The 25,325-nt window shown below is 36.1% G+C and overlaps 1 protein-coding gene across 1 annotated transcript in view; it reads right to left on the bottom strand.

Annotated features, from left to right (window-relative positions):
- DMD (dystrophin) overlaps positions 1-25,325 on the bottom strand; it is a 2,174,064-nt gene that overhangs the window by 1,480,765 nt on the left and 667,974 nt on the right. Inside the window, exon 17 of the mRNA XM_031660704.1 lies at positions 16,494-16,669. Coding sequence (XP_031516564.1) covers positions 16,494-16,669 — 176 coding nt within the window. The remainder of the gene's footprint in view (positions 1-16,493; positions 16,670-25,325) is intronic.

Here is a 25,325-nt window from a genome sequence, read left to right as displayed (position 1 = left end):
CACACACATACACACACATATATATACACATATATACACATATACATACATATACTGAACTGAAAATCAGGCACCACAGGTTTTAATCCCTAATTTTTATCTTTTTGGTGTTTTCTTAAATTAATTTCTTCAATCTTCATCGACATCTTGCTTTAAATTGTAAAAATTTAAAAGCTGTTATCAAATTGGTCTTGAAGTAAAAACATACTGTAAACCAAAAATAAAAGTCTAACTCCCCCTCCAAAGGGACTTCTTCCTCAGCCAGGGCTCTTAAAATTTAACCTGAAAGACTGATTCAGGCCATGAAGGGAAGTGGGGGTCGGACATGCCTCATTATACCTCTCTGGCATTCACATCAACACAGACTTTAAGTCTGATAAGAAACATTTTACAGCCTGTTCTCTCTGAAACCTGCTAGCTAAAAGCTTCATCTGCATGATAAATCTTTGGTCCCTATAATGTCTTATTTCAACCCAAACATTAGTTTCTATTGATCCCAGGTCTTTAGACAAACTCAACCAACTGTCAACCAGAAAATGTTTCAATTTACCTAGAGCTTGGAAGCCCCCACCCCCACCCAGTTGTCCTGCCTTTCTGGACCAATGTATTTCTTAAATGTACTTGATTGATGTCTCATGCCTCCCTAAAATATGTAAAACCAAGCTGCACCCCAACCACCTTGGGCACATGTCCTCAGGACTTCCTGAGGCTGTGTCACAGGCACGAGAATTCCACCTTGGCAAAATAATTTTTTTTTTTTTTTTTTTTTTTTTTTTTCTGTTGGGACAAAGTCTCACTCTATCGCCCAGGCTAGAGTGCAGTGGCACGATCTTGGCTCACTGAAACCCCTGCCCCTGGGGTTCAAGCAATTGCCATGCCTCAGCCTCCCGAGTAGCTAGGAATAGGCAAAATCAACTAAATTAACTGAGACCTGTCTCAGATTTTCTGGGTCTACAATACAAATGCTTTTAAAAAATTACTTGTAAATATGTTTACTTACCTCTCTAATTAAAGACGTTTGGACTCAAGACACAAAACTGAGATCAACTTTGCTTATATTGTGCCTTTGATATTCCACTTACATTAGTCTACTCATCTAGCAATCAAATTAAATAAAATCGAAAGATGTTTTAATTCCCAGTTATAATAAAAAGCATACAAACTCTTCAGTGGTTTACACAGCACCTGGAACAGTATGACAGATGAGAAAGGACTCTGTCTTCAGGTAGTAGAAACTGCTATATTAACAATCTTATCAAAAACCTATTTTTCCTTATATTTGCATGGTCTCAAATGTATTCCTAGTTTTATATGTGTAATTTTAAGCACATCACTCATAAAATAATATGTTTCAGTACAGTAAAATTTAATGATTTCAGATTGCACTGAAATGCATCTTTAAAAGATACTAAAAAATCAATTTCTGTAGCGTTTACCTTGTCCTAAAATATGCCTATTTAACATGTGCCTCAAAAGCTGAATTCTAGTCCAAACACAAAATATTGTCCTTAAAATTGTACATCTTCTTTACTATCAATTATGGCATACCAAATTATGTACTTAATATGTTTAAAAATTCTGCTATTTAAAATACATGCCCTTGCATACAAATTCAATGATTTAATATTTTAAGCTATTAATGCCAAAAATATCTGAGTTATTTGGTATTGATATTCATCTTTGCACCCCTAGAATCGTTGATTGCACTGAAGAGAATAAAACTGCTGTAAAATATCGCTTCTCTGCCCAAAGTAAAACTTACCTACAATATTTTGACATCTGGTAGGTAGAAATGATGTTAAAATGATCTTCCTACCTTAATGTGGTATTAAATCTTAATCATTTCAAAATTCATTGGTAATATTTATTTCTAAAGTATGACATGGTTGAACAGATGTCACATTTATAAGTTTTGTTTATGTATCTTTCAGAGAAACAACCTTAAAAATTAAAAGGTAAGAAACCCCCACAAATTCTAAAATGTCAGATACTGCTATATTAGAGGAATTAGTTATAAAGCCAAGGAGTGTGAAAACATGTGGGCAAAAATTGCATGACCCAGAGGGTGGGAAATAAAATGCTGCTAAGCTACAGATGCCTAAAGCCTATTTTTCATTTTCAATAAATTGAAAGTCCCTTTGAAACACACTTCTGTGCAAGAAAATCACCTTAACACAAGTTAATAGAAATTTTCTCTTAAATGATAGATGAAATCTTGTCATAGTAATAAATCTATGATCATACAATATAATATACTCAAGTTGAAAATCCTGAGTCATATGTTTTTAAATCAAATGTAAAGTTTATTTAAAATGATGAAATCGAAAAGCTGCATATGTCCTTGGGAGAAATAAATGTGCGTCACTAGAGGGCGTACATTCCCTTTCACAGCTTCAATTTGGCTTCTCTTTCATTTTCTTATCTACATAACGATAATATGGTAACGAAAGGATTTTTCATGGAAGTTTTACTTACACAGAAACGTAAAATGTCCAAAGATATAGATAAAATGGTGTACAAAAAATATGTTAGTAAGACACTCTCAGATGCACAGTTAAAATGCCTTCAGCCATTTTGAGGCACACACAAAAATATCTTGAAGCCATAATACATAGAATCCCTTGAGAAAATATGTCCACAGTTTGGAGAGTCATGCTTAGTTCCAATAATTTAGTAAAATTTTCTGGATTATGTACCAAGTAGTTTTCTCTCCCAAGTTCATTAATTTTAACTAATTTTTGAATGTTTAATATGTGGACACTCGTGTTCTATAAAGCAGCTTAAAATTATACTGCTATATCACCTGAAGTTTTTTAAAATGCCAAACTTCCATTCAGATTTAAAGTAAAGAGACAAATATCATTTTAAGCATCTTAATCAGGTCACAGGTTTTCAAAAAGAAAACTTAATCTCTCAAGAAACCTTGCAGTTATTCATTATAGTTTTTATTTTTGTAGATTGATCATGAATAGAAAAGTTGAAGATCTTCATTTAGTTTCAATATACAGTGAAGCATTGAGTCAAGACTCAAGAACAGGTCTGTCTGAATCCAAAGATTTCTACCGCACTACATTTTTCTTTTGTTCCAAATCAAAGCGAAACCCATCTTAAAAAAAAAAATAAGGATAAGTCAACATAGAATTACTGTTCACTGCTACACAGTACAGTAATTTAGTGGTTTTGACTATGCTATCTTGGATTATACCAGAATTTGATTGGATATTAATTCTGAAAATTTTCATTAGTCTAAACTATGATCCTTAGTTGTATACTTTGTACCCTAATGGCAATATAAAATAATTTATTTCCCAATTTATTATTACCTTGGAATTTCCCTTAATTTCCTAAAATCCTCAACTTTCTAATCTGATGACACATTTTCCCACATCAGAGAAAAAATTAAGCATAGATGAAAAAAGTTACTGCTTATTATATAATGTAGTTAAGACCATGGTGAGCTCCAGAAGTCTTCTACTTGGAAAAAAAAAAAGTTCAATTATATGGAAATTTCACTTATTTTTGATGCAGAAAAAGACATCTAAATTTTAAAGAAATCTTTTGAGTGAAAAAGGTCTCTGTATTTAAAGATAATCAAATGTTCCCACGGAACACTAGTCAGTCAACGATACTTCAGAATGTAGAACAGACAATCTAGAGTAAGTGCACAGTGTCCATAGGCTTCGGCGAATTCTTAAGGAGTTCCAGTCAAGCATTTTATTTCGCTAAATAATTTGATAAAATCACCTTTAACTTATTAAAAGACAGCAAGGCGAGGAGTTTCCGAAGGCAGCATCCTGAGCTAGGTTGTCTGGGTTCAAATCCTAGCTGTGCTGCTTTTTGTAAACTATGTGACCATGAGCAAGTCACTTGAAATTTCTGTGGCACATTGTTATCATTGGCAAAGAGTGACAATAATAAAACTTACTTCGTAATGCTCTTTTAAGTGTGAAATATATTAATATGTAGCAAATATTTGGTAGAAACCATATACATATTAGCTATAGTTATTATCTTCCATGATCCTTTTTTAACTGGCTTCAAGCTATCTCTATGCCATTTTTCACTTTCTCACGTGTGAGAGTGGTCATATTTGTTTTAGTGTCTTGTTAATGACTGATAAAGTAAATGCCACAACTGGAATAACAAGAATAAAAACTGCAAACACAGCTATAGCAAAGACAATAAAACATATAAACAAAAACCAACAGCAAAATAGTATCATTTTACCCGTTAGTGCAGGAATCCCCAAAGTATGTTCTATGGGATGAATATGGTCTGCCATCTAATTTGGTAAATAAAATTTTACTGGAATGCAGTCATGCTCATTCATTTATACATTATTTATGGCTGCTTTCTAGCTACAGCAGTAGAGCTGAGTAGTTGTAAAATAAATTTTGTGATACACAAAACCTAAAATATTTACTGTCTGAACCTTTAAAGAAAAATGTTCGGACCCCCTTCCCAGTCTATGAAACCAAGGTAAGATGGCCTCTCTCTCCCAGCTCGCAAGTGAGATCAAAATGATACGGTTCACAGTAGCCATATCATATTTCTCTCTCTCAAAAATAGGCAATGGCTCTCCATGGCCAGAAGGTTACAGTCTACATTCCTTAATCTTTTATTGAAAACCTTTAGTTATTATGAACCCAATCTACCTTTTCAACCTCATTCCTTACTTCTAAACTTCCTTTACTTCATACTTCTGCTCTAGGCAAACAAGAATACTTAATAATCCCATTTAAGATTTTTTTGTATACAGACTTTCCCCCGCATTGAACTGTCACTTTCCCTCATCTTGAGCCCAATGCTTCCCTACTCTTTAATTGTCCAATCAGATGCTAATTTTCCCATGAGCCTTCCACGCCTAAGTCTCAAGCAGGAAGTGAACTTTTCTTCCTTACAACTTTTCTAACATTGTATTAGTACTTCTTCTTCATGACAGTTTATGCTGGGTGCAAGCTTCCTGAGGGAAAGGTTAGGTTTACAGTTAAAATAACTGGAGTGTTTTATAAATCCTAGCAATCCATTAGATATTAGTTCAGTGAACAGGAAAATTAGCATGAAAACTAATGTTGCTGTCCCTTCTTTCTTGAAATGATATGGACTCATAATGACTATAGAAGTGTTCAAAGAAACCCACCATGCATTGGATGATGACCTGGATCCTATGGGAGGCAATTTAAACTTTGAACACTCTCAGTGTGAAAGGTCCTTGAGTTTAAGAGAATTCAATATGCTTGTGGGTCTTTCAAGTTTAAATAACTTCCAACCTGGGTTGAGGAAGGATCTAGTGCAATGTGGAAAGCCATTTCAATCTGACGTGTACTTAATGCCCCACTGCCAGCATCATGACCTGTTTCAATCCATCTACTCTGCTAGTAAGCATCTCTATGAACTTTAGTCAAAACAGAAGTAATACTCATTGCTTTACAAAACCAGTTTTAGTCAGCTTGCACTGCCATAACAAAACACCAGACTAGGTGGCTTAACCAACAGCCACTTATTTCTCGCAGTTCTATAGGCTAGAATTCCAAAATTAAGGTGCCAGCAGGGTTGGTTCCTGGTGACAGCCTTCTTCCTGGCTTGCAGACAGCCTCTGGTATAGTTTGGATATTCGTCCCTTTCCAAATCTTATGCTGAACTGTAAACTCCAGTGCTGGAGATGGGGCCTGGTGGGAGGTGCTTGGATCATGGGGGCGGATCCCTCATGGCTTAGTGCTGTCTTTGTGATAGTGAGTTCTCCTGAGATCTGGTCATTTACAAATGTGTGCCACCTCCCCCTGCACTGTCTCTCTCTCCTTCTTCCATTCTTCCATGTGATGTGCCTGTTCCCCCTTTGCCTTCCATCATGATTGGAAACTTCCTGAGGCCTCCCCAGAAGCAGATGCCACCATGCTTCCTCTACAGCTTGCAGAACTATGAGCCAATTAAATCAATTTTCTTATAAGTTACCCAGTCTCAGGTATTTATTTATAGCAGTGCAAGAACAGCCTGATATAACCTCTTTCTTTCTGTGTCCTCCCTAGGCAGGGAGAAGGAGCCAGCAAGCTCTTTGATGTGTCTACTTATAAGGGTCCTAATCTCCTCAAGAGAGCCCTATCTTCATGACGTCATCTAAATCAAATTATCTTCCAAAGTCTCCATTTCCAAATTCCATCACATTGGAGATTAGGGCTTCAATATAAGAACTTAGGGAGGACACAATTCAGGCCATCCCAGCCTGGCATCATTTTTGTATCTCTGTGGTAGCATGGTATGTGTTCATTTGTAAAGATACAGGTTTCTCAACAGGGAAGACTTTACTAAGAATAATCTCAGAAGATGTCAGAATAAGAATAATATTTTCTATTATCGCATAAATGTGGTAAAGGGAAGACACCATTTCAGAGTTAATAATCAGAAACTCATCTTTCTCCTGGGGAAAGAAGGTATTTTTTTAAAATGTAAACACTCTTCAAGACAAACACGTGTAATATAATTTCCACAGTGTGAGGGCAAACAAGGCAGGCCATATAAATTCCATTTCAGGGGTGAAGAAATAGATTCTTGGGGAGATGAAGTGACTTGATTAAGTCACATAGTTTATGAGTAGAAGATGCAAGGCCAGAACCCATCTGTCTAGTAATATGCCCATCTGCTCTCAGATCTATTCTCCACTTTTCTTCTGTCCTTTCTGTATCAGAGGGATATACATTTCCCAACACTACTTGCCCTCCTAATGGTTCATTTGGAAGCAATGGAAGAATATTGGAAGGTGGGAGGAAGAGAAAAGCCAAGGTCTTTTTTCTTCTCCAACTACATTGGGTGGCATTTCTAGAGCAGCTGTATCTCTACTGTGGCTTCAGTTTTCTCTGGATAGCTAGCTCCCTCTTCAACAATCCAATTTTCTGCCTGGCATTTCTAACTTTAGTTTAATCTCTGTTAGAAAGCCCCAGCTTCTGAGCTCTGGTAATATCACTTTTCCTGTATTGTTTCTCCAGCTCTAGGGATATTAGCAGCTTCCTTATGTTGCTAGTGCTTTGAGTTGCTTCTCCATCCCCTGTGCTGCGTCTCAGTTTTCTACTACCTGCTTAGCCAATTCCTTGTATTAGGTTTCCTCTCTTTAAATCACTTACAGTGATTTTGTTTTTCTGACAAGACTTGCACAAAACCTGGAAGATCACTCGTCAACATCCAATAAATATTTATTCAATACCTACTATGCGCTGACTTCTGGTTTAGGCACTGTAGGTCCAGAGATGACAAGAAATCGTTTCTTCCCTCAAGGAGTTTACTGGAGATACAGGCATGCAAAAACAAAGTCATTACAATACAATTTGGCAAGTGTTTTAATGGAAGTGCTAAAAAGGCTGAGAACTGGCCGGGCACTGTGGCTCATGCCTCCAATCCCAGTACTTTGGGAGGCCGCGACAGGCGGATCACAAGGTCAAGAGATCAAGCCCATCCTGGCCAACACGGTGAAACCCCGTCTCTACTAAAAATACAAAAATTAGCTGGGCATGGTGGCGTGTGCCTGTAGTCCCAGCTACTTGGGAGGCTGAGGCAGGACGATCGCTTGAACTCACGAGGCAGAGGATGCAGTGAGCTGAGATCGCACCATTGCACTCCAGCCTGGCAACAGAGCGAGACTCTGTCTCAAAAACAAAACAAAACAAAACAAAAAGGCTGAGAACAGAAAGACAAGGTGGTTAGTAGCAGGGCGGCAGGTAATATGGGGATGGGAAAAAGAAAGGTATCTAAAGAGAATCTTAGGTAGAGAAAACAATAGGTACAAAAAAACAAAAGCTTAAGAAAGCAGAGCATTTGGAGATAAAAGAGTAGTTAATTTAAGCTAAAGCATAGGGCAGTGTGGATCAAAATACAGTCTGTAGCAGACAGTGAACTGTTTGCTATTAGTCTGTAAGAAGAAAAGACTTTTCACCAGAGTATAAATCAACTGAGTCACTAAACAAACGATTTCATTGTATTTTGCTTTTAATTGCCAAACTCTCTTGACAAAGGAAGTAGTACATTGATTTATATTCTGGCTGGAGTTTCTTATCTCAATTGTGGACTGGTAATAAAAAGTTTGCAAGTTATTTTGAGTAGCACTAGTATAATTTTTTTTAAAAAAAGGAGCAGAGGAGAAGGGAGTGAAGCTGGAGAGGTAGGCAGTTAAAGATCACAAAATAATTTCTATGCCATGCATTTCAAGATTTATGGGCAGGGGAATGATCTAATTAAAACTGCATCTTAAGATATCCCTTGGGAGGCTGTGAAGAGCATGGATAAGAGAGGTGAGACCAGAGGCAGAGAAATCAGTTAAAAATTTCATATAGAAAAATTTCAGTTTTAACTAGGCTGAAGGCCACAAGGATGTAGATAAAAATAACAAACTACAGAGAATTTAGCAGGTATATTTGGAGGGATTTAGTGATGTGGCAGATATCATGACCACTGTAAATGGCTGCACAGGTTGTTCACTGCACAAGCTCAGGATATGCCATTCTTAGAGACTATGATGGGAATGACCCTCTCTAGAGTTGTAGGATCTAAACTGCAAAACTACATTTGAGATTCCAGTCAGAAATCCAGGAATACATAGCCTGTAAGCGTTTGAATTATACAGGTATGAGCATCAGGAGACAGGGAGTTAGAAATATCAATTTGTGAATCAAAAATATAGGTGAATGATAAAGATTATAAATGATATTTCCCCAAAACATAAAGCATCGTAAGAAAATAAAATCACAATTTGAGTCTTATGGAGACTGACATTAAAGGGCAGGAACAGAAGACTGGAAAGATATAGTCTGAAAGCAAAAGAAAGAAAACAGGAGAGAACAATGTCCCAGAAACTGCAGGAGAGAAAAATTTCAAGAAGGGACTAATCATCTCTGTCAAGCACAAGACAAAGGTCAGAAAGGAAAAAGAACTGAAGAGTGACCTTTGGAGCTGGCAATTAAGGAGCTCTCTGGCGACCTTGCTGAGAGCAGTCTCAGTGCTTGATGTAGAGTATGAGAGGGTAAAGGAAAGAATCAGGAGTACGTAAGGGAATAGAGAGAGTTCAGGTCTTCTGATTAAAAACTGACTTTTATTTGCACTCAACTATGCTTCTCCTTTTAGATGAATAAGTGTGAGTACCATTTTCTTCACTCAAAGAACAAACAAAACTATATGCCACAGCTCTGAGAATGTGATCCTGTCTTCTTCCCTGTTGATATTCTTTTATGCCTTGCATTCTGGAAGAATACATTTTCACATAGCTGCTGTAGCCAGACATCCAGAGATACATATAGTATCTCATAGGACCAGTTCTCATTATAGTACATTTCTATTCACAGCTTGAATTAAGCATCTACTACACAGAAGACCACACAGGTAATGAACAAGAAATGGATCCTCGCCCAGGGAAGCTTTAATTCTAGTGGATGAAACAAGCATATGAATAGATCATTTCATCATAAAGCAGTAAGGTGTCACAAGATGCGACAGTAGCATCCCTTAACCTACCCAGTAATAGATGGCTCCTGTCAGGCCTCTGAGCCCAAGCTAAGCCATCGTATCCCCTGTGACCTGCACGTATATGTCCAGATGGCCTGAAGCAAGTGAAGAATCACAAAAGAAGTGAAAATGGCCGGTTCCTGCCTTAACTGAGCGATTAACCTTGTGAAATTCCTTCTCCTGGTTCAGAAGCTCCCCCACTGAGCACCTTGTGACCCCCGCCCCTGCCCATAAGAGAAAAACCCTACTTTTCTCTTTTCCACTACCCACCCAAATCCTGTAAGACAGCCCCACCCCTGTTTCCCTTCCATGACTCTCTTTTCGGACTCAACCTGCCTGTACCCAGGTGAAATAAACAGCCTTGTTGCTCGCACAAAGCCTGTTTGGTGGTCTCTTCACATGGACGTGCCTGAAAGCCCCTTTATGGGGGCTGGCATAAGGAAACAGAATCAGGGGTCAGACTGTAACAGAGAAGACACTCCAGTGAACTGATTTCCAAAGTGCGGGGCCCTAAATCAGTCGCAGCAGGATCACCTGGGACCTTGTTAGAAATTAACATTCTTCGGAACCACTCTACGCCTATTAGAATTAGAAACTCTGGTGACTCCGATGCATGCTGAAGTATGAGAACCACTGTTGTCATGCAAGTGAGAGGGTTCTCAAATTTTACGGTATATCAGTATCACCAAGAGTGCTTGTAAAATATTGTTGGGCCCACCAGCAGAGTTTCTGATCCAGCAGGTTTGGGAAGGGCCCTCCAAATCTGCATTTCAAAGAAGCTCCCAGGTGATGATGCTGTTTCATGCACTGTAGTTTGAATATTACTGTTCGAAGTATTCTCTGATCCCACAGCATTCTCTAGAATTCACATTACTATATTCTTCAAAACACTGTTATTGATTTATTCTTGATGCACAAGACAACATAATCTCAAGAACATTTAATAGATGGTTATCTTTTTGAGGATCTGAAGATGGTATGCAAGGTTTCTATTTCTTTTTTTTTTTTTAACCAAAAATAGTGTCTAAAGTAAAATCTGAATTTATGACCAAGGTCATTTTATTTTAATACACAAAAAGAAACATGGCATTGCAACGATAACACTAGAATGGATTTAGGAGACTCAGTACTAGTCCTTATTTTGCAACTGAAAGCAAGTTATTTAACCTTTCTGGGCCTCAATTAACCTGTAACCATGCCCAAATCTAGTAGTCTCCTTAGGAAAAAAAGAAGCAAATCATCTAAAATGTTTTGTTTCTATGGGCTGTGTCAATGGGCAAAAGTGTCATTACTGACTTCAACATCCCAGATATTTTAGGATCAATTTATCATATAGAACATAAAAAAAAAAGTTCACGGATACATTAATCATCTAATTAGGTCCTTCAAATAAATTGGTATATTTTACCATACAATTTTCAGATTTTAATTTAGAAACCCAAGTTATAATCAATATTTAAAACAAAAATGTTTTAGGCATGAATCTCATAAAACTGGAGAGAGGTCTTATGTAACAGTTATCTAATTTTTTTTCCAGAGATGTGACACAATTTAACTTCATCTGGACAGCAGCCATAAAAAGAAAATCAAACAAAAAACAGAAACAAACTAAAAAGTAGAATATATAATACTAATTCAGGTATGTAGATCAGCCAATTTATTCTTCTATTTAGTTAGGATGCAGGAAATAGCCAGAGAAAGCAAGCTTACATTCTGTCTGCTTACCCTGGAGGAAAAAAACAGAGACCAGGTGAATTGAGGCATTTCAAAATGCCTCTACATTGTCCTTGAGGACAAAGATATTCATTTATGAACACTTTACTTGGGGGAAATTATCTTTATTAAGATGGCATTTACTTAGAAACAATTTGCCATTCGTTTTGCCTGGTTGCTACAAAAGTATAAATTAAAGCTTTTTTGAAAAATCCCTTAAAATAACTGCTACATGATTAGGAACTAATCACCTGGATAAATACCAATTAACTAGATAATAGATCTAGTTTTAACCTGGGCTGAGTTCCACTGATAATTACCTACATGTAAAGTAATAGCACTGAATTGCAGGAATAATCCGCTATTAGAAATAATTGTGTTGTGACCCAAGGTCATCACTTTTGCAAATCTCAGTGTAAAGAGAAAAATGTATGCAATAAATACAACATATGTAGAAACTGTGTAATTATTTAGGAATCAACTAAATGTACCTTAGATTGCTAAGAAACTATGTTGTGGTAGAAAGCTGAATTTTAAATCCCTTAATTGTTTTGAGTAAATAAGGATACCCTAATGGGTAAAATTGGAATTATTAAACATCATTAGAATGGTCACATGTTTATTATCAAGAACAATTCCAGGAACAGCTAGGTAGAATTTTTAAATGATATTGGAATGTCAAAGCTTAGTTACTACAATTATTTGAATTATATACCATTCACTCTCTCAACAAACATTTATTGGTTATTTGCCGTATCCACAGTATTTACTACAGTGGAATCTAAGTAAAATATAAAGAAGTGTAATAATAGGCTTTCTTTGTTGTGACTGGCAATGAGAAATTTTATGTGAGTGGCGTGAAGGCATACAACCAAATGAATGTAATTTACTGGCTGAAGTGGAATAATTATTACTGGGAAGGTAGACATAGAATTAGTGGAGAATGAGAATAATGCTTAATGCCATAGGAAGTGCTTGAGTTTTGTTTTGGAGGCATCTCGGGTTATGGAAATTTGCAGGACTGGAGAGACAGCAAAAAGCATCATTTTAGATCTATTCATTTTAGGTCGATCAATTAGAAAGGAGGGCAGTTCTCTCCACAGTGAGGTATATGGCTCAGGTTATGGACTTGGCAATGTGAATGATCATGAAATGACTGAAATGATGGCACTTGCCCTTACAATCTAATTATAATAAATAAGGAGAAGAAAGCATAAGATTCACAGAACTGTAGATGTCAGGTGGTAAATGCTGTTTTGAAGAGGAAAACAGGAAGGTAATTTTATATTTGTTAGGTTTGAGATAATGTTTACTACGGAATTTTTCCCTGTCAATAATATGTGACTACCATCTCCATCACTACCTCCACCACCATCATCACCACCTCGACTATCTTTACCTCTCCCACCATCACTTTTATCCCTCCTACCCATCACAATCTTCCTCCATCTTCATCGTCTCTACGGTCTCCACCACCAAACAAGAATCATAACCATTGCATTTATTGAATGTTTACCACCTTAAAGGCAATGTATTAAATGCTTCTCATTTAATTCTCATGACTCATGACTGGTGTTTTATAAAGTGAGATTACTGGAATCTGAGGCACAGATAACAAGTAATTTGCCTGCGCTCATAAGCTAGTAATTAAAATGGGCAGGTTTCACAAATACCACAGGTTCTCACCTCTAAGTGGGAGCTAAACATTGAGTACACATGGACACAAAGACGGGTACAATAGACACTGGGGTCTAGTTGAGGGTGGAAGGTGGGAGGCGGATGAGGATGGAAAAACTACCTATCAGATATTATGCTGATTACCTGAGAGACAAAATTACCTCTACACCAAACAACCACAACACACAATTTGCCCATGTAACAAACCTGTACATTTACCCCTTGAATTTAAAAGTTGGGGAAAAAACAAAAACAAAAACAAAAAAAACAGGCAGCATTCAAACCTGAGTAATTCTGATTCCAAAAGCCATGATTTTTTCAATATTTGATACTCTTCTAGACACACAGGCAATGAATTATAATAACTAAAATATGTGTGCAATGTATAAGTAGATATGGTTAATTGGAAGGAACAAATGTTTCCATTTGATAAAAATGAACATTGAGGCAGTGGCTGGATGCACAAGTGGAAATAGCTTTAGAGATATAAAGCTTTAATTTGAGGGAGAGTGTCACATCTGGAGCTACATGATTTGGGAGTCAGTCACTTACAGCCAGGCTCGAATCAATGAGAGGAGATAATTCAGATAAAGAAGTCAAAAGGCCAGGCACGGTGGCTCATGCTTGTAATCCCAGCACTTTGGGAGGCTGAGGTGGGTGGATCACGAGGTCAGGAGCTCAAGACCAGCCTGGCCACGACGGTGAAACCCTGTCTCTACTAAAAAACACAAAAAAATTAGCAGGGCGTGGTGGCAGGCGCCTGTAATTCCAGCTACTCGGGAGGCTGAGGCAGAGAATTGCTTGAACCCAGGAGGCGGAGGTTGCAGTGAGCTGAGATTGCACCAATGCACTCCAGCCTGGGTGACAGAGCAAGACATTGTCTCAAAAAACAAAACAAAACAAAGCAAAAACAACAAATGAAAAAAAAGAAGTCAGAAAGGCAAAGAGATGGATTTATGTGATACTCCCATAGGAATTAGGCAGAAGGAATAAAACAAGTCAGGCAAAGAGTCGTGGGTGACGACTGGTAGTGTGTCAAAGAAGCTGGAAGAGGACATGATTTAAATAAAACAATATTCAACAGATGGTCAAGACCTCAATATTCAGTGAAATATTAGTGGGCTTCGCATGATACAAAAACGAGGCACTAGCTAATATAAAGCTTATGGTTATATTTGCATGACGTCTCTTTAATCATTATAATACTTTAACAAGATTCCACCCTGTAGACAATTATCAATTAATGAATTTGTTCCTAAATGTTTGCCTTTCTGCTAACTTCGTTCAGTCTAAATTTATCAATCAAGTGTCTTATATAGAGTGGTCAGATAATTTTGCTGTCCAAATCAGGACATACTTGAGAGTGAAAGTTGATGCTATATATAATTATGCTGGGATGACAGGTGTAATCTAGGATAGCTTCAGGTAAATCAATAGGAGTACCTTACTCATATATCCATGAAAAAGACATTTTACTACACAGTCCAGGTTTTGTAGCTATCTCAGTTCAAATCCTGGCTCAGGCACGCTGTAGCTGTGTATAATTTTATAAAGTTGTAATAGCCACACCTATTTTGGGAGGTTATTGGGAAAAATACACACATTCCCAATAAAGCATTGAATCTACTACTGAGCACATAATAAATCCTCAATTAATGTTAGCTTTTATTTGAAGAATCTTTCTTTATGTGCCCAATGGGACTTCTCATTTAGGCACTTACAAAAATTGCTGAAAACTTATGATACAAACAAATGTTGGAGACAAAATATTTCACCACCAGTCAGTCACTCTTTCCTGAAAACAAAAAGAAGTCAGAACAAACTTTTTTTTTTCCAACACAATCTATTCTCCAAACAGAAGCCAATAATAAGCTTCTGAAGACAGAGATTGACATGAATCCGCCTGCTTTGTTAATTTCTGTATTAGGCAAGAAGACATTAAGAGGGTTAGGCAACTAGGTGTCCCTATTACTCTGTTTGGAGAACTGTTGGAGGGTTGTTGGAATGTTGCAAAGTATCCATAAATCTATATGTCCACTAAGCATTGTGCATAACACATGTTTAATGTGACAACAAACAAGTTAACGTACATCTTACTAGGAATAATAAAAAGAAAATTCATCAAAAGCTTCACGGATGTGTGCCATTATACTTTTTTACTCCGTCAATTTTTGTTAGACTTTCTATTACCACCAAGAGTAGAGGGCTTGGAAGTTCCTGATAGTTGTTGCCCCAGAAAGAATACTAAGATTCATAGAGTTTGAGAGCCATTTGACCGGAGCAAAGGTCAACAAACTTTTTCTGTGACAGGATAGATAACAAATATTTTAGGCTTTGTGGACTACACAGTTTTTGTTACAACTATTCACACTCTGCCTTTGTAATGTGAAAGTAATCGTAAATGATAAATCGGTATGACTGTGTTCCACTAAAACATTACTCATAACACCGAAATTTGAATTTTACGTAATTTTGACATGTCATAAAATATTGTTTTTCTTTTATTTTCAACCATTTGAAAATGTAAAAACACGTCTTGACTGATGAGCCATACAAAACTGGCAGCATGCTAGATTTGGTTAGCAGGCCTTAGTTTGCTGACCCCTGGACTAGCAGATTTGCTTAGCCAAGCTGACACAACCAGGGAGAAAAGGCCCAGTGATTTTCTTTGGAATTATCAAAGTAGGTCATAAGTCATTAGTTAATAGAGAAGTACTGAAAGTCCCAAATAATATATTTGAATAACTTTTCTAGATTTTTTTCTTAAAACATCTGACACGGTATTTTTAGATGTGTGTTCTTTTCATACTTCTCTATCCTGGCATACACAAATTCTAATGTCAAGTGTTCCATGAGTTTCTAAACATATGCTGCTTAGAAACATACGGTAGATTTTAATGTTCTTTCGTAATCTTAGAATTACAATAACTGGAATGAAAGGGAAATTGTACCTTTTAAAATAATTTTTATGCCAGCTTTGCACTCATAAAATTTTATTGCCATCATTTTAATAGATCCACTGATTTACATAATACCTAACTTATCTAAAATGCATAATTTTGAATATTCACAAAAAGATCAGTTAAAAATTCTAACACCTTCAAGATAAGACTTTAAAAATATCAAAGAACAGGAAATCTGTTCTGTAATTACTCCTGATTTAGGATGCGCAGATTGAGACATCATGTTCTCGTAAACTAGCAGGGTGGATCTCATCTATTATAGGTGTACTTCTTGATGAAAATGCACTTTCTGTTACTGGAAAAAAAGACATTTAATGCAAAACTAGGGACTCAACAAGCAGGCCCTTTATAAGGGAAAAAGAAAAAAAAAAAGAAGAAACTTTTAGGATTAAAATGCTACCACAGTAGTTTATCACCTATAGTTTGTACTTTCACTCCGGAAAACACCATTTCCATTAAGCTTTTAGTTTATATTGCGATAGTGATTTCTTGGGAAAATTTTAAAGAGTACTTCATAATTTTTCTCACTACATTAACTGACATTACAGGTACCTGAGGCGTCTGGAAATATTGCTGAAGTTTAAACACCACCAACAAAACTGCTATAAATGAGTTTTCTCCACTTCATTTGCAGATAAAAGTTTAAGATGCTCTCACCTCTTCCTAATTTCGGAATCCACAGTAATCTGCCTCTTCTTTTGGGGAGGTGGTGGTGGAAGTTCCTCTTGAGCATGCTTTACCAGGATTTGCTCCCTCGTGGTCACCATAGTTACTGTTTCCATTACAGTTGTCTGTGTTAGTGATGGCTGAGTGGTGGTGACAGCCTGTGAAATCTGTGAGAAGTATTGAAACAGAGGTCAGACATTGCTTGAAAGACTTCAGTAAAGACTGCTTGGAGTGGGAAAGGAAAATAATGAGAAACTGTTCTTGCTTGTTGGTAGATTGACCTTCAGATCAAAATAGCACCATATTGAAGCCAAATAAAATTGTTTTATCTGACTTAAGTTAGCTCGACTAAAATAGCAAAGGAAAGTAATCTCAACATCGCAAGTGAATTTAGTGCCCCTTCAATTTATTGGTCAAACTGTAGGAAATAAGGGGTGGGGACAAAGGAGAACAATGTAGTGTGTAATTCATTCTGATAGTTAATTCTACATGCTGCTTTAAATGTTTAATATAAATTTTAGTAACGTACATCAGTGCCAATTCCATTGCCTGGCACATTTTAAATGCTTATTAAGTTTGTAGAATGCATTTTAGGTTATCATATACATTGATTATTTTATGTTATACATTTTTAAATAAAATTATTTCAACTTGGTAATGAGCGACTCTTTAATCAAGTAAGTGAACCGACTTTTAAAATTACAATAAAAGATTAACATAAAGTACTTATTAGTCCATACATATCTTTATGTTGAATGTTATTCAAATGCTAAAAATCACACCACTCTTGTTTGATTTAAATTAGTGATTATGTTCAAATATTTGAGTTCCCAAATTCATCATTGGAGACACTTCTTGGTTTACAATCACAATTACTTCCTGTTCATACTTTTGGTAGCGGGCGGGGGAGTGGGCAACAGTTCATCCATCTTTGGAAAAACACATTTGTGAGCCAAGACATGAGAGGCCATCACCTCAATACATGGGCATTATGAGATAGACAAGTCATATAATGGTGAGACCATTGTTCCTTATCCTCTGTCTCACAGAGCTCCTCTTATGATGATTGTAATGTTACCTCTTGGGATGGTAATCATTACCCTTGTGGTAATCCAACTTACTTACAAGTTCTATTTCCAAGGAAATCACAAGAGGCCTGCATTGAAACTGCCTTTAGTTACAGTCATAGGAGCAGGGATCTGGCTGGGTCAAGATTCATTTTAGCAATTTTCCTGAATTTGCCAAGAGGTAAGGGAAGGGTTTGCAGTAATCTGCCTGCCTCACACATGAGGACTGATTCCTTTCATGTGAGGAAATGGGAAAAGCCTCAGGATCTTCTTATTTCAGCTTCCAAATTGGCAATTAACAGGGAAGGAATAAAATCTTTTCCATGATGTTTTAAGTAAAAATTGCTTTGACATATATAGCTTAAAAAGGCTACCTTTTGTTGAAGACACATCTTTACATGTGTGAGGGCCTGAAGGATTTCCATTTTGGTAGGTTAAAAGGATACTAAGAGTTATAGTTTCTACATTTGCCAAGCACAGGTTTTATCTTCTCTAGGATCTCCATAAATTCACTATTTAGAATCAATCACTGAACCTCAAACAACTTTAATTGTAGTCTATTGACAAGTTATGTCAAGATGAAAGCAGAAAGCAACATAGTTCTAAAAAAAAGGCTTAAAATATAAACTCAAACACGCCACCCAACACAAAATGACCACTACGTTATAAAATTAGATTTCTTGTCAGAAAGAAACTGTAGTTTTTAGCAGGATTCCAAGAGCATTTATTTTCTGAGTATTTTTTAACCATGAGCAAACTTTCTTTGCAAAGAAAATGTGTTTTTTAGTAGGATCCCTATATAATTTATTTTTTTATTTGAATATTTTTTTAACTATGAGCAAACTTTCTTTGCATACAGTGGTGGCTAGAAGATAATATTTTGCAGATTAAGAAAAGACCTAATTTTAAACATACAGACCAGAATGCAGACATTCTGAAAATACCAAGCTAATTTATGCAGTTATATCTAATGTTATAGAGCACATCTGCTACTAAATATTTGGGTCTTAATTTCTGTAATATTAATATTTTCTTATTGATATGTACTTATAAAATTGGATACATGTACCCATGGAGGGTAAAGGGAAATGACAACATGATATACTGTGAAGCTGCATTTAAAAATATACTAAGCCTGATAAGAAAAAAAATGAATCATTTTTAATAAAAGAGTAAGACATGAGTCTGTAATTGTTCTATATAATAATCACTACTACACTGTAATTGAAAAATACTACTTCATTTCCTTTGGGATGGAGAAATAAGAAAACTGTGCATTCACCCTGTAAATACAAGGTAGAACTCATTACATATAACAAATAAATAATCACTTTCAAAACCTACTTCATATAATCAGAATAAAAAGTCATGTACTAAATTTCCTTACGGCTTTTAGTTATTGACTGTAAACACTTAATTATGTGTTAGAATCATTAGGAAATGTAGACAGGAGAGGGACTATGAAGGCCATTTAACATAACCTCCTGATTATTACAGAACTCACTACTCCCAGAAAAAAAGAACTCCTTTCTTGGCATGGAAGCAAACTTTCCCCATTGGGAAAGATCTTCTTAACAACCAGAGGAATCCTGCCTCATTAAGACTTCCTCTTGTTAAAACTTGCTTTGAACTCTGAAGGAAAGCAGAGTAAGTTGAGTATCATTTCTACCTGATAGTCTTAAAGATTTGAAATCTAATAATCATGACCCTGATAAATATCATTTTCAAACTCTATAATGCCATTTATTTGCTAGAAGTAGATCTAATTTGATTCGTCATCCAAAACCAATGCTTCTTGGCTTTGGACACCATAGTCAATCAAAGAATTCTAAAACTGTGTAAGTTATTCAGCAGCTGAACCACAAGGTTTCAATAAAATTCTAATGTTTGTTGAATATATAGTCACTATAGGACATTCAGAAATGAGTAAAATAGAAACTCTGTATTTAGGAACCTTATGGTAAAATAAGGAAGATGATAATCACACAAATAATTGTAAAGATGAATGCCATATGAAAAATACTAGTATACAAAATAATTACATACACCAAACATAATCAAGTAATTTTCTCTTTAAATGTTACGAAAACAGATTTCTCTCAGCTAGCATTTTAACATTTAAATTTAATTTGATGCTGAAGGCTACATATAACATTTATCCTTGTTTATAGGGTCTTTATAACAGTCAATTTTGGAAACAACCTAATGTTACAGATGATAGTTTAAGTAAATTATGGTATATGAATGTGGATGGAGTATTATATTTCAAACATTTTAATGTCATTGGAAAATGTTTGCTTTATAGTATTGAATAAACAATGCTAGACATAAACATTGTTTTTTTTTGACAAAGTAGAGATAATTTCTGTTGTACAGTGTACATTTCTGTATTCCTTTAGTTCCCAAATTTCTACTATAAGATATTATCCGCAAAATGTTGCTTTTGTAAGCAAAGAAAAATTTTTAAAGTTTTGCCAAACTGTTGTTTTAAATCTATCATTTCTATTTATCTGTCAAGATCTATGGAATTATACTCCTGTCACTTAATGCACTAGAAAGAGGAAAACTGCAAGCACGGTAAGAATAATTTAGTGCCTACACTAAATTGTTTAATATGGCAGAGTCAAAACTAGAGTAGACTATATTTTGACCTATATTCAACAATTTTTTTATTTAGCTAACTATACTATCACCCAGTCACCTTTCTCCATTTTGATTATGAATCTATTTAAGACTCTCAAATGAGATCATGAAAATGAAATATATTTCCTTTTAAAGTACTATCCATTTGATCTGTAAGTTAATTTGCCTAGTAAAAATGGGAAATAGTTTAGAATTACTTGTCTCTACATTTGGGAGCTGATTCCTCTTAGAGTGATTGTAAGTAGAGGCCTTGGAGCCAAGCTCCACAGTTATTCAACACCAGATCCATAGTTTATATACTGTGACATTTGGGGCTGGTTGGTTCTTTTCTCAAATCTGTGCATCATTTTCTTCATATTTAAAGTAGGGATAACACATTTCTTCACAGGTATATTACAAGCAAGGACAGCTTCATGGGCTGGTAATTTATGCAGTTGCCCAGGGCCCCTGCTCAGAAGACTTCCATGCTTGTTTTCAAGCTCTGCTTCCACTGTCTTGAAATTCTTAGGTTTTGAACAGGAAGCCCTTGTTTTCAGTTTGCACTGGGCCCACAAATTATGTAGCCAGTCCTGGTTTCGAGAATTAAATGATGTAATACCTGAGAAAAATAAGTGCTCTATAATGGTAAATATCAGTAGTAACCACTATCTTTTCTAAACTCTCAGGGAAATATGAAGAATTTTTCTATAGTCAACCCTGTCACTCATAAGATTACATATGTTAAAAAAAATTTAAACGTTAAAATTTACATTTTCTCATTCTGAGAAAAATTGGAAGAGCATGCGCCAGCCTCCTGATATTATTCCAGGGTGTGTCTCTTCTTGCAGTAAGATTGTGTTATTTTGGTAGGCCTGGAAAAAACAAACTATGCTCAAGCAATGAAATTCTTTCTTTCCATGTTCTCTTCCACTTGTTTAAAAAATGCACATTAAAAAAAAGCAATGTAAGCACAACTAAGCAAATTTAAAGAATATAAAAGGACATACAATGAAATAAAATACTTTTTTTCTACCACTGTCTCCAGTTTGTTAGGAATTACTACAAGTCATGTATAACTTAACGACTGGGACACATTCTGAGAAATTCATCCTTAGACAATTTTGTCCTTGTACAAACACCATGGAGTGTACTTACACAAACCTAGATAGTATAGACTACCATACAGCCAACCTATGTGGTACAGCTTATTACTCCTAGCTACAAACCTATACAGCATGTGACTACACTGAATAGTGTAGGCACAATGGTAAGTATTTGTGTATCCAAACATCTCTAAAGGTACAGTAAAAATATGATATACAGAGTTGGACATAAAACAATCTTTAGAAAATTTTTTAAAAACCCACAAAATTATACCAACAACACTCTTGGACCACAGTGCAATAAAAATAGAAATCAATATTAAGAAAATTTCTCAAAACCATACATTAAAATGGAAATCAAATAAACTGCTCCTGAATTACCTCTGGTTAAATAATGAAATTAAGGCAGAAATCAGGAAATTATTTGAAACTAATGAAAAATTTAAAAGATGTAACATACCAGAATCTCTGGGACACATCCAAAGCAGTGTTAAGAGGCAAGCTTATGGCACAAAACACCCATATGAAAAAGTTAGAAGGATCTCTAATTACAAAATGAGCATCACAAGGAACTAGAGAAACAAGAGCAAACTAACCCCAAAGCTAGAAGACAGGAAATAACCAAAATTGGAGCTGAACTGGAGGAAAATGAGATGCAAAAAACCATAGAAAAGGTCAATGAATCTAGGAGCTGGTTCTTTGAAAGAATTCATAATAAAGATAGACCACTACCTAGACTAATAAAGAAAAAAGGAGAGAAGACTCAAACACAATAAAAAAATAAGGGGGATGTTACCACTGACCCCAGAGAAATAGAGAAAACCCTCAGAGACTATTCATAATGAACACCTCTATGCACACAAGCTAGAAAACCTGGAAGAAATGGATAAATTGCTAGAAACATACAACCTTCCAAGTCTGAACCAGGAAGAAATTGAATCATTGAACAGACCAATAATGAGTTCCGAAATTAAATTAGGAACAAAAAGCCCACCAACCAGAAAAAGCCCAGGATCAGACAGATTCACACCTGAATACTAACAGATTCAGAAGGAAAAGCTGGTATCATTCCTACTGAAACCATTCCAAAACACTGAGGAGCAGCTTCTTCCTAACTTGTTCTATGAGGCAAGCATCGTCCTGATACCAAAACCTGGCAGACACACAACAAAAAAGGAAAACTTCAGGCCAATGCCCCTAATGAACATAGATGCAAAAATAGTCAACAAAATACTAGCAAACCAAATCCAGCAACACACCAAAAAGCTAATCCACCATGATCAAGGCACTTCTATCCCAGGGTTGCGAGGTTGATTCAACATACACAAGTCAATAAATGTCATTCACCACATAAATAAAAAAACAAAAACTACATGATCATTTCAGCAGATACAGAAAATGCATGCTATAAAATTCAACATCCTTTCACGTTAAAAATCCTCGAAAAACTATGCACTGAAGGAACATATTTCAAAATAATTAGAACCATCTTTAAAAAGTCCACAGCCAACAGTATACTAAATGGGCAAAAGTCAGAAGTATTCTACTTGTAAACCGGCATAAGACAAGCGTGCCCTCTCTTACAAATCTCATTAAACATAGTACTAGAAATCCTAGCCAGAGCAATCAGGCAAGATAAATAAATAAAAGCCATCCAAATAGGAAGATAAGAAGTCAAATTATCCCTGTTTGCAGATGATATGGTTCTATACTTTGGCCATAGTCTCTGCCCAAGAGCTCATTGATCTGATACACAACCTCAGCAAAGTTTCAGGATCCAAAATCAGTGTACAAATATCACTAGTATTCCTACACACCAACAACATTTAAGCTAAGGCCAAATGAAGAACATGGTCCCATTCACAATTGCCAAAAAGAAATAAGATACGTAGGAATACAGCTAACCAAGGAGGTGAAACATTGCTAAAATGAGAATTATAAAGTATTGCTCAAGTAAATCAGAGATAACACACAAAAAATGGAAAAATATTCTATGCTCACGGATAGGAAGAATCTATATTGACAGAATGGCCATAATGCCCAAAGCATTTTTAAATTCAGTGCTATTCCCAACAAACTACCAATAACATTCTTCACTGAATTAGAAAGACTATTTAAGAATTCATATGGAGCCACTAAAAGAGCCAGAATAGCCAAGGTAATCCTAAGCAAAAAAAAAAAGCCAGAACCATCCCACTGCCTGACTTCAAACTATACAAGGATATAGTAACCAAAACAGCATGGTACTGGTACAAAAAACAGACATATAAACCAATGGAAAAGAATAGAGAGACCAGAAATAAGGCTGCACACGTACAACTATCTGTTCTTCAATGAAATCAACAAAAACAAGAAATGGGGAAAGGATTGCCTATTCATTGGACCCCTTCCTCACACCATACACAAAAATTAACCCAAGGTGAATTAAAGACTTAAATCTAAAACCAAAACAATAAAAACCCAGGAAGATAACCTAGGTAATGCCATTCTGGACATGGAAATTGCAAAGATTTCTTAACAAAGACACCAAAAGCAATTGAAACAAAAACAAAACTTGACAAATGGGACCTAATTAAACTAAAGATCTTCTACACAGCAAAAGAAGCTATCAACAGAATAAACAGACAACCTGCAGAATGGGAGAAAAATTTTGCAAACTTAGCATGTGACAAGGGTCTAATATCCGGAATCTACAAGGAACTTAAACAAATTTACAAGCAAAAACCAAACAACACCATTAAAAAGTGGGCAAAGGACATGAACCCTTTTCAGAAAGACATACATGCAGACAACAATCATGTGAAAAAAATGCTGAACTTCACTAGAGAAATGCAAATCAAAACCACAGTAAGATACCATTTGACAGAATGACTACTATTAAAAAGTCAAAAAATAACAGATGCTGGCAAGGTTGTGGAGAAAAGGGAATGTTTATTGCACTGCTGATGTGAATGTAAATTAGTTCAGCCATTGTGGGAAGCAGTTGGATGATTTCTCAAAGAACATAAACCAGAATTACCATTCGACCCAGCAATCACCATTATTGAGTATACCAAAAAGAATATAAATCCCTCAACCCTAAAGACATATGCACATGTATGTCTTATTGCAGCATTATTCACAATAGCAAACACATGGAATCAGCCTAAATGCCCATCAGTGGTAGACTGGATAAGGAAAATATGGTACATATACACTGTGGAATTCTATGCAGCCATAAAAAATGAGATCATGTTCTTTTCAGCAACATGGATGGAGCTGGAGGCCATTACCATAAGCAAACTAACACAATAACAGAAAACCAAATACATTTTCTCACTTTTTTTTTTTTTTTTTTTTTTGAGACGGAGTCTCGCTCTGTCGCCCAGGCTGGAGTGCAGTGGCCAGATCTCAGCTCACTGCAAGCTCCACCTCCCGGGTTTACGCCATTCTCCTGCCTCAGCCTCCTGAGTAGCTGGGACTACAGGCGCTCGCCACCTTGCCCGGCTAGTTTTTTGTATTTTTTAGTAGAGATGGGGTTTCACCGGGTTAGCGAGGATGATCTTGATCTCCTGACCTTGTGATCCGCCCATCTCGGCCTCCCAAAGTGCTGGGATTACAGGCCATTTTCTCACTTCTAAGTGGGAGATAAACATAGAGAACACACGAACTCAAAGGGGACAACAGACACTGTAGTCTACGTGAGGCTGGAAGGTAGGAGGAGGGCGAGGATTAAAAAACTACTTATTGGGTACTATGCTTATTACCTGGGTGACAAAATAATCTGGACACCAAACCCCTGTGACATGCAATTTATCTATATGACAAATCTCCACATGTACCCCTGAAGCAAAAATAAAAGTAAAAAATAATACAGTATTATAATCTTATGGGACCACTGTCATATATGTGGTTCAGTGTTGACTGAAATGTTGTTATGCAGCACATGACTGTAGTTGCAATTACCAACTATTCAGCTATTTTTAAATTTTAAATTTATTTTGTTGATGCTGTTATTTTCTGATACGGTTTGGCTCTCTGTCCCCACCCAA

The sequence above is a fragment of the Papio anubis genome, chromosome X (assembly GCF_008728515.1).
Source record: "Papio anubis isolate 15944 chromosome X, Panubis1.0, whole genome shotgun sequence".
Taxonomy (NCBI): Eukaryota; Metazoa; Chordata; class Mammalia; order Primates; family Cercopithecidae; genus Papio; species Papio anubis.
The sequence above is the reverse complement of the archived record's forward strand: the minus strand, read 5'-3'. Positions and strand labels throughout refer to the sequence as shown.